Source organism: Arachis ipaensis, chromosome B6 (genome assembly GCF_059453495.1).
Source record: "Arachis ipaensis isolate K30076 ecotype BB chromosome B6, ASM5945349v1, whole genome shotgun sequence".
Lineage (NCBI taxonomy): Eukaryota > Viridiplantae > Streptophyta > Magnoliopsida > Fabales > Fabaceae > Arachis > Arachis ipaensis.
The window spans coordinates 14,594,538-14,604,660 of NC_142441.1; the positions used below are offsets into that span (position 1 = coordinate 14,594,538).

Sequence of the window (10,123 nt, forward strand, 5' to 3'; positions counted from 1 at the left end):
GTTTACTATTTGGAGAGGATATCTTAGCCTGAAAAGTAGGTCAACGAGATGTTATTTGTGAGACGGATTGTGTGGAAGCGTTTCATCTTTTACTAATCACCAAGATGGTTCTGGATTTATTGGTCTGTTGGTGCTCAAAATAAAGAATATCATGCATTGAAATTGGCATATAGACTTTCGTTTGATTATGAAAGATACAAAGAAAATGACAAACACCGTAGCAAAGATAGCGATGAATTTACAACTTCATCATGTAAAGCTTCCTTTTCCTTGGAAAGAGTTTAAAAATAGTCTTAAACGTTATTCTATTTAAAGAGTTTCTTTGTTTTTCTTGTTTTTTTGTTAGTTTATTTAAATCACCAAAAAAAACAAAAAAATGTAAGCACTTCTCCCAAAAAAGGAGTGAAAAAGAGGGAGATTGTATCACAACTTTGTATGACCCTCTATACTTGTTTGTCTAAAAAACATCTATTTGATTGACCATAAGCATGCTCAATTGTTTAAGCATCGACTCTAGACGTATAACTAAGCATACGTATGACTTCCAATTAGAAGTTCAACCATCAATAATCGTTCCTAAAAAAAATAATCGAGTTTCAAATAATGCAATGGCTATACATTTCCACAATTGTCTAATCAGGATAAACCTTCAAGGATCCATGTAAAATATTATCATTGTTGGTATGCAGTGCATATAAATCAAATTCTCTTAACCATATTAATTAATTAATCAAGTATCTAAAATCAAACTACACATCTTAATTAACAGAAAATTAAATCCGCGAGTCCAAATCAAGTTTACATTACATACAGCAAATCCAAATTACACCTTGGAATAAACTCTAACTAATGAAAGCCCAAAAGAAACAGAAAGCATTGAATCTAATTAACTAAAGCTAATACATACTATTAATTACTACAAGAGAAGAAAAAGCAAAGCGAAGAACATCAAGTCCATGGAAACGGCATGATTAATGAGGACAGAAGTAGTTGCAGCAGCATGAGAAGCAGAGAAGGTGCCAGAGGAAGTGTTGGTGGTGAGAACAAGAACCATCCAATCATCCTCAGAACCAAGACCAACCCCAGTGAACCTGGAATTGTTGAGAAACCGTGCGTAGCGATCAGAATGCGTGTAATTAGAGAGCACAACGGTGGGTTCCAATTTGGACACACAAACTGGTAGAATCACACCGTCTGTGGTGGTGTTAATGTCAATGTCACATTTGTCTACGTGTTTTTGGAGGTTTGGAATGTTTGCGCTGGAGGCAGCACCAGTTCTTGTTGACGGGTAGAACTGGTTCACGTTCTCGCATGGCTCGTCCTCTATTTCTTCAGCGATCTCATCAGCTAAACAATTTGCCTTTTTAACTTTGTTCAGTGTTGGAAGATTCTGAGTTTGCCTGAAGCTATTGATTCCCTTCAGAACACTCTCCTCCTCCTTATCTGATTCATCAAATAATAGTTATTAGTTATTTTCATGCATAATTTGTAAACAGATATAAATTCATGTAAAAAGAACCAACTACTTTGTAATTAAATCTATTAAAGTACCGCTAGAGTGTGCAGGAGTAGAAAGGAGTAGAAGATTTGGAAGAAGGAACAGTAGACCAAGTTTGATTGAGGCCATGGTGTGTTCTTCTCTCTGTTTTGGTAAACAAAACTAGTAGTGTTGATGAAGAACAAGTACATTGGAGTTAGAAGAAATGGATCGGAAAAGAACTAGAGACTTTGTTACTGACAAGTGTTAAATGACTTTTCTTCCACGTGGCTTCCATGCAAAGCAAGCTATGTTCTAGAGTTTAATTAGTAACATTTAGTAATTAGTAATACAATGACAGTTGTTAATTAATAGAAAAAATTTCACTTGCACTAAGTGGAAGGAAGACATCTAGAAGTTAAACACCACCGATGAAAACCAAACTTAATTTCACGTGGCCACTGCATGAGATGATTTGGACACGTCAACACAATCCTACTCCCACTTCTCGCCACGTGGCATCATCAAACAACATCTGTATTCATCACCGTCACACTTGCTGTGCTGGATCATCATCAACACCAACTACATTACATATGCAATGCAACATGACACACACAACACAATCAGTGAATCCTTCGTCGTCAGAAAATGGCTTCCCAGAAGCAACACACACAACCAGGGAAAGAACATGTCATGGATCCAACACCCCAGTTCACTTCCCCTGACTACCAACCATCAAATAAACTTCAAGTACTAATCAAAATTTTATTTTGTAAATTCATCATCAGTTTGCTTGGCTCTTGTATTAGATTGATATAAGTAATGATGTTTCAGGGTAAGATAGCAGTAATAACGGGTGGCGACTCCGGAATAGGAAGAGCTGTATGCAACTTGTTTGCATTGGAGGGTGCCACCGTGGCCTTCACCTACGTGAAGGGCCACGAAGACAAGGACGCGAAGGACACCCTTGAGATGATCAACAGGGCCAAGACTCAGGATGCCATGGACCCCAAGGCCATAGCTGCTGACTTAGGCTATGATGAGAACTGCAAGAAGGTCATCGAAGAGGTGGTCAACGCTTATGGCAGAATTGACATCTTGGTCAACAATGCTGCTGAGCAGTACGAGAATATAACTATTGAGGAGATTGACGATCCAAGGCTTGAAAGGGTTTTCCGCACTAACATCTTCTCATACTTCTTTATGACCAGGTACTGACTATAACTGCAATAATTTTAGATTCGTGCACGCGAATGACCTCGTGTATTTGTAGGCATGCACTGAAGCACATGAAGGAAGGAAGCTGCATCATCAACACCACGTCTATAAATGCATACAAGGGGCACCCTACCCTGGTGGACTACACTGCAACCAAGGGGGCCATTGTGGCCTTTACAAGAGCACTCTCAATGCAGATTCTGAGCAAGGGAATTCGTGTCAATGGCGTCGCCCCCGGACCCATCTGGACACCTTTGATACCAGCTTCTTTCGGTGAAGAAAAGATTGCTCAGTTTGGTTCTGATGTGCCAATGAAGAGAGCTGGTCAGCCTATTGAGGTGGCTCCCTCTTATGTTTTCCTTGCCTGCAATCATTGCTCCTCTTACATAAGCGGCCAAGTCCTCCACCCCAACGGTCAATAATTCTATAATAGTTTATATTTTACACTATACTCTTAATCAGGCTTATGTTAGTATGGGCTTTTTATCTAACAGTTCTTATGATTTTGGCATTTTTCAGGTGGTGCCATTGTCAACGGTTGAAGAATGATGAAAATTCACAAGTGATAACCAAGTTCGATATGGTTCTTGTCTATGTAAGAATGCAAAGAGCAGTCAATACCTCAGTACCGTGTGAATAAATATATGTACACAGCAGCTTCTCTCTGCTTTTTCCTTTTGTTCTTTCTATTGGAAACCTAAGAAAATACCTAGTACTTTTGATAAACTATAGTGCAAGTGTGTAACACTACCACTAATAATAATATTGATCATCAATATGAAAGATGAACAAATAGTTTCGTGTTGAAGAACTTCGTGCTCACCGATTTCAGTCGCAAAAAGAACTATTCCGAGTGTTTCATTCGTTATCCGACAAATATAACGTTTTCCTATAAATTACATGTATAATTAATCTTGCAAAATGATGTACTATTCCGTTTCGAGATTGAATTGGAGAATGTTTAAACTCAATTGAGACACAAAAGAATGAAATATTTTTCCTGCTATTTATTTTGAAGATCAATCACCGATGTCCATATTTTTTCGAGGGAAGAAAAAAATTACAAAAAAAAATTAGAGAGGAAAAAGATCAAGATGACACTTCAAAGTTGATCTCAACACCTTTACCACCAATTTCGGCAGTGAAACACTGGAACCCGCACGACTCCAGTTCAGCAATTACTGCAGCTGATAACACTGATTAAAAGCATGTCAAGGAAAAGATACATAACTCAGATTTAAGAAGGTATGTAATATCATGTTGGATTGAGAGAGGTAGAAGACATGGCTTCTGCAAGTAATATTGGTAAAGAAGACAAGATAAAATGAATAATGATGCAGAGAATCTTCCTGAAAATAATGCAGTTCTTATCATGCTTGTGTGTTGGACATATAACTTCGGGTTTATATAATAGAAGTATAGATATAACAGAAAACGAGAAGATAAAAACAGAAATATAATGGAAAACCTTAAAACGACAATTGAATCAGAATCAGGATCAGGAATAAAGAGGATACATGTTGGAAGAAGTGTGAGAACACAGCCACCACCACCAGCTCCGGTTAATTTGGAAACCAACTTGTACTTCAATGTAGTTCTAAGAACAGTTTCTATTGTGGCATGACTGACCACCACAGATTGGAGCAGACCTTGGTTCATTTCCATTAGTTCCTGTATCTTCTCTTCTTTCTCAGTTACAGAGAGAGCATCATCTGATTCCAGTGACTGCAAAATCAAGGTCAATTCCTTGCTGATAGAATCAACAGCACTGAACATCCTCTCTGAAACACCAGCCACCAATGCTTTTGTGTTCCTTCCTACTTTGGTGTTAGTTATGAGCATTTTCAGTGACACGTTTGCCTTCATGTGTGTCATGTTACCAGACTTAAAGCTTATGATGTTACCTGATAATAATAGCAAAACCCAAGTAACTTCAGCATTCAAAGGCAACAACTTTTACTTAAGTTTGAGAACTTTTAAGACAGCAATATTTGATGTATATATGCATATATGATCCTATACAGTACGCATGTGTGAAGAAAATGAAGTGTTTACATCGTAGCCGATATCTTATTTTTCTATGGATTTCAAACAAAAACGCTTAAAATGTCTTTTTTTTAAGACCTTAATTTAACATATATAATCGATTAAATTGTGTTATTTTTGTTAAAATTAGACTAGACAAATCGATTTGACCAAAAAATCGGTGGACCAAACTTTGAACTAATCTAAATTAATATTTTTTTTTATAAAAAATGATTACAATACCCTTATTATAAAAATGACTAAAATATTCCTATTATATATATATATATATATATATATATATATAATAGAAATATTTTAGTCATTTCTTATAATAGGGGTATTGTAGTTATTTTTTATAAAAAATATTACTTTATACTAACTTAAAGTTTGATTTTACCGATTTTTTAGCCAAACTAATTTGTTCAATCTAATTTTGACAAAAATAATCCGATTTAATCGATTAGATGTATTAAATTTTAATTGTTAAAAAATATCTCCCAAAAAAATATTTTAGGTGTCTTTTATGACTTTTACGTGAGTGGCTCCCTTTCTCTATTCACTTGCAAGCCTTTTTTCTGGTATGTCAGTGTGTGTTTCATTATGTGTGATTGTAGCATACCATTTTAGAGTATACAAACCTTCAAAATGCAGAAACACATGTTCCAATTGGTGTTAAAACCCATAGGAATTTCACTTTCTGACAAAGCGATGGCTCACCATATGCGCTTATAGAGTTGTCAATTCCAGAGGGCTTTCCATGGATGATCTTCTCGCCTTCAAAAGCCCATTTATTTACCAAATCAAGTTGCTTCTCCTGAAAAGACTGCCATCCTTGTTGTTTCAAATCCACAGAAACAAAATCAGAGCAGGCGAGCAGGGCTGTCACAGCCCAAAATGAACCATGACCGGCGTTCAGTTTCCTAGTAAGTCTATTAGACTCAAATATAAATTAAATAAGAAAGTTACAAATATTTTAAAGAAATTTACAGTTTCCAAAATGAATAATTTCATATTTTTAATAAAAGGTAAAATAAATAGATATGGATGGATCTTGCCTGTGACATATGGAGCATATGACGTCTAAGAACTCAACAAAAATGAAGTACCAATTGCAGATCATTACTCTTGAATAGAAGGCTCACACATTCAAGTATTTGTTCCTGAAAAATATTTTTAGAAAAACGGAATGAGTTTTGCAACCCAGTGACTAGACAATACATCTATAATCCACATGAGACCATATAAACATTATCATAAAAATAATTTTAGTTAGAAAATAATAATTTATATGAATATGTGAATCAATAAGGGAGTTCTCATACAGAAATAAAATCAAATAGTCCACACTTAGGCGGCTCCACCTCTAAGGGTAGCCCTTTCCTCTCGTGTGTCCGTACGGAATAACAGATCTAACGTGTGGCCTACACGTTAGGCTAGCAACGCCCCTGCTAGCTGAGGTCTGAGCCAGATGCATCTAGGTTAACGTCATAACCGCCGTTAACTACGGTTTTCTAATACGAGTCTCCCAAACCAATTCAAAACATATAATTTCAAATACAACAAATCTTTGATCTTTCAAATATATAAGGTATCGAATCAAATCAAATCAGATAATATTTTCTCATCCGAATCATATTCAATCATATTTTCTCAATCTTAAGGCATTTCAAATATATTCACAATTCCAAAATAAGTGAGTACCAACCCAATTTCAATACTTCAAAAATACATATTCAAATAAAACCAAATGTTTTAAGATAATATAAACTTTTATTTTCAAACATACATATAGTCTCATAAAAATATATAGTCTCATGTGCATATTAAAATGAGCTTCACAAGGATAAATATTTAGTTCTAATAAATCAATTAGTAAAACTAATTTAAAATCATTTGATAATAATTTTTGTGAGTATAACTAAGTTTAAAGTTCTGTATATCAAAATAATTATAGATGTAAAATCAAACCATTATAAATGTAAAGCCTACTCACAACATGGTCCTAAGGGACCGAAGATATCGAACCCGGAGTGCCAGAATCCAAGGTGAGGAGGATTGAAGTAAAATGAAATAGATGAGCACAGAATTTGGATCGAGACGGTGGCAGCAACTTCCACGGCTACATCGCAGATGAAATCATAACATCAACAGCTCCAACCGTTCCATGATAGCACTAATACCAGTACTCAAGATAATTTCCAGCAGAAACGCAACAAAAGTAGGGCGATAGTACTAAAACAGAGATATATTATCGCAATTAAAACCAGAGCATGTGAGAAAAGAAGAAAATATAGCAGAGTAAAGGTGGAAGCGTTACAGTTTCATACATGGAGTCAGAACAGGGGAAAAATTGTGCTGATTTAGAGACAAGAATGAAGGGGGTGTAGGGCTGAGCAAGATCACAACAGGGATGGAGACGGTTCATTAGTAGTGACGTCGGTGATGCTCCCCTGACGACGAGCTCCGTTGATGGCAATAGCAGACGCGACGATGGTGAACGGCTCCTCCATCGCGACTCTTTCTTCCTCCCTTCACTGGCCGACTCAAACTCTCCCTCTTCATTCAGCAATGACGGTGACCCCCAACAGAGATGGCGGCGGTTGAAGCTTAGCGGCGACGGAGACAAGGCGCGGCGGCTGTAGCAGTTCGACGGCGGCGAGGCAGAACGGTGGCAGTCCTTCTTCTGTGTCTCCTCTCTCGCACTCGTCCCTCCTCTCGGACGCACCTTTCTAGGTTCTGGCCTCTGATGGCGACGCAACTGCAGCGAGCTGGACGCGGCTGGCGGCGACGCGACGGGACACGAACGGCATGCTCCAAGTCGGCGGTGATGAGGTGCGACTCTCTCTCTCTCCTCGCATGTTGGCTCGGCGTGGACAGCTCCCGCCTTCCTCCTCCATTCTCTTCTGGCAGTCTCCCCTTTTCTCTCTTTCCTTTTTCTTTCTTTCTTTTTTCCGTCAGAGTCTGGGTGTGCGTGCTGTGAGGAAGAGGGTGTGAGGGGAGTGAGAGTGTGTGCGGTAGTGAGAGATGAGTGAGTGTGTTAGAAGAGGGTTAGGGTTTGGTTTGAAAAAAGAGGAACAAGGGGTATTGTAGGGATTTTACATTCTACCATCCTTATAAAAATTTTCGTCCTCGAAAATTGATATAATCTTCAAAACTTTACATGCTTTTAGCACTTTACCGAACATGAGAAATGAGCATAATGAGGTGCAAAAGTTACAAGATAGGATCCTGATAAAATGATGTCATTGGCGTTTCCCTACTCTCGTTCCCTTGAAAACTCAGATATACATAGCCCTCTTCACGTCGTTCGTCAATCTTTTCTAAATACAATCTTGGTTCTGTAGTACATATCCATGGTAGCAACCAGTCTTATGTCAAGTGTTCGAATTTCAACTTTCTGAACTTCCGCATCGGTAGCTGTGTCCTAAAGAACTAACGTATCGCTTGCTATATCTGAGAATCGCACGTGACATTGAAACAAACACGAGTTTGCTTAAAAGGATTCTAAACTTAGGCAGAAAGGAGCAAACATCACGATGGTGTTCGCAAGAATTCGGGGAGATGCGTAGGATCGCAACTAAACAAGGATATACAAAAACAGTGAAGCATGCCAAAAAGAGAATCAATCGCATCTTAGTAAGAAAATCTGAATCAAGAAACTTCGATAGAACAATAAAAGAAAAGATGGTGTATGAAGTCAAAATAAGTTTATGTTGGATCAAAGAAGTACGAAGTTCACAAGAGATGGCCACTAAAATCAACGGTAATATTCACAAAGATTTAGGAGAATGACTAGGAACACAATTATATAACACACAATCTTTTAGAATCAAAGAAGAGGAAGAACATACAAGGCCTAAAAATTTTATAATATTTATCGAGCAAAATAAGAACACTAGGACAAATGAAGTTAAAGAAAACAATAAGAAGCAACAACACTATAGGTAAGGAAAGCTAAACAGCAACAAATATACAACGTAAATAAAATACCCACAACAATTATAAATCCAAATCCCAAGCAACAAGACAAAGACAATAATAGAGGGACAAAGCAAAACAAAAAATAGAAGATTTGACCGCACCTTTTAGAAAGACAATTGTACAGTTATGAAAATTAAAAACAGTAATTGTCACAAAAATTAACATCCTCATTTTCTCTTATCTAGAATTCTTTGACAAAGGCCATTTGAAATAATTATTGCCATAACCTTGAATATTAAGTATACTAGAATAAAATTTAATAGCTTTTGACTATAAATAAAAGATAAATAACGTAAAATATAATGAGAAAATGTAAGCAATCATCTCATTATTCCCAAGGCCAAAATTCACCTATACATTTAATTCATTTTTGTTATTATTGTAAAATAAAGTTAAATGATTCCCTATAATCATGTAGCTAAACTTAGTATGAAGTTACAAATAAATTCACATATAAAATAATAATAATAATAAAACTAAAATTTAAAATATTAGCAATTAACACACTAGGATCAATTATAATAACTACTTTCTTCTTTCTTTTTTTTTTTGGTCTAAATCTCCAATTATGAATTTGCTCTTAACATAATCAAAGCACATAGCAAAAGAATTTCAGAAAATTAGTATGAAATCAGATTTTTTGTAAAGATAAAATACAAAAAAAAAAATCATATTCATAAATATATATACTTTATCTTTGTTTGTTTTTTTTTTTTTTTTTAGATAAATGGAAAACACACATGCAAGTATGACTATGGTTATAGAAAAAGGTTGACTATTTCTTTTTTGTGAAAAGGAGAACAACAACTATAAACTATAAATTACCAATTGTAAACCAGTCATTATGCATACACGGATGCACATATTTTATATCGACAAATATCTATATCTGCTTTGCAGTAGTTTTCAACCGATATTAATGGCTCTTAAAATTTTAATATGCATAAGAATAAATAAAATAAAAATAGGAGCATATAATCATCAATGGTTGGAGGAAGATGTGAAATCCTTGTAAAAGAAATTTTTTCAAAAGAAAAAGGAAAGGAAAAGCTTAAAGTAATGGTGAGGTTTTATGTATAAAATAATAAAATACATTCTGATAGAAATCAAAACGCCAAATGCTGAAATACTTTAACAACTTCGCAAAGAGTCAAGAATTATAATAATTAAATACTTAAATGAGTGCAAAGCAAGAGAACAGAGCTTCCATAATCGTGACAAAAAAGCTAATGATTAAGATGTAAAGCAAGAAAATATTCAAGTAAATACTCCATAATACTAATAATAAAATTAGCAATAACTTCGTTACAAGAGAAAAGACTTTCAAATTACTAATCATTCAATAAAAAAATCCTAACTTGTTGAAAAATTTACCACAATAGTCTATATATATTATGATTGTCCTAATAAAATCTC

At 35.6% G+C, this 10,123-nt stretch overlaps 3 protein-coding genes and 1 pseudogene across 3 annotated transcripts; 1 reads left to right on the forward strand and 3 right to left on the reverse strand.

Moving 5' to 3' along the window:
- Positions 1–739: 739 nt before the first annotated feature.
- On the reverse strand, positions 740–2,081 carry LOC107645883 (putative GPI-anchored protein At5g19250). The gene is made up of 2 exons (XM_016350016.2): positions 1,552–2,081; positions 740–1,443 (listed from the first exon to the last, which is right to left on the reverse strand). Exons 1-2 carry the CDS (start codon positions 1,625–1,627, stop codon positions 917–919), a joined length of 603 nt encoding a protein of 200 aa, XP_016205502.1. The 5' UTR covers positions 1,628–2,081; the 3' UTR covers positions 740–916.
- A 1-nt stretch (position 2,082) lies between these two features.
- Positions 2,083–3,513, forward strand: LOC107645882 (NADPH-dependent aldehyde reductase 1, chloroplastic). The gene is made up of 4 exons (XM_016350015.3): positions 2,083–2,230; positions 2,315–2,691; positions 2,754–3,112; positions 3,218–3,513. Exons 1-4 carry the CDS (start codon positions 2,129–2,131, stop codon positions 3,238–3,240), a joined length of 861 nt encoding a protein of 286 aa, XP_016205501.1. The 5' UTR covers positions 2,083–2,128; the 3' UTR covers positions 3,241–3,513.
- On the reverse strand, positions 2,093–5,846 carry LOC107646494 (mevalonate kinase-like). The gene is made up of 4 exons (XM_088490436.1): positions 5,782–5,846; positions 5,444–5,655; positions 4,216–4,602; positions 2,093–3,894 (listed from the first exon to the last, which is right to left on the reverse strand). Exons 1-4 carry the CDS (start codon positions 5,844–5,846, stop codon positions 3,788–3,790), a joined length of 771 nt encoding a protein of 256 aa, XP_088346562.1. The 3' UTR covers positions 2,093–3,787.
- On the reverse strand, positions 5,784–8,081 carry LOC148554682 (uncharacterized; annotated as a pseudogene).
- Between the last annotated feature and the right edge of the window lie 2,042 nt (positions 8,082–10,123).

Excerpts from the sequence above, each read along its gene's own strand:
- LOC107645883 (XM_016350016.2), bottom strand. The coding sequence starts at position 1,627 with ATGGCCTCAATCAAACTTGGTCTACTGTTCCTTCTTCCAAATCTTCTA. Across the intron at positions 1,444-1,551 it reads TACTCCTGCACACTCTAGCG|ATAAGGAGGAGGAGAGTGTT; the intron begins GTACTTTAATAG and ends TTGATGAATCAG.
- LOC107645882 (XM_016350015.3), top strand. The coding sequence starts at position 2,129 with ATGGCTTCCCAGAAGCAACACACACAACCAGGGAAAGAACATGTCATG. Across the intron at positions 2,231-2,314 it reads AACCATCAAATAAACTTCAA|GGTAAGATAGCAGTAATAAC; the intron begins GTACTAATCAAA and ends ATGATGTTTCAG. Across the intron at positions 2,692-2,753 it reads TCATACTTCTTTATGACCAG|GCATGCACTGAAGCACATGA; the intron begins GTACTGACTATA and ends GTGTATTTGTAG.
- LOC107646494 (XM_088490436.1), bottom strand. The coding sequence starts at position 5,846 with ATGATCTGCAATTGGTACTTCATTTTTGTTGAGTTCTTAGACGTCATA. Across the intron at positions 4,603-5,443 it reads CAACTCTATAAGCGCATATG|GTAACATCATAAGCTTTAAG; the intron begins GTGAGCCATCGC and ends TATTATTATCAG. Across the intron at positions 3,895-4,215 it reads TCTCACACTTCTTCCAACAT|TGTTATCAGCTGCAGTAATT; the intron begins GTATCCTCTTTA and ends GCTTTTAATCAG.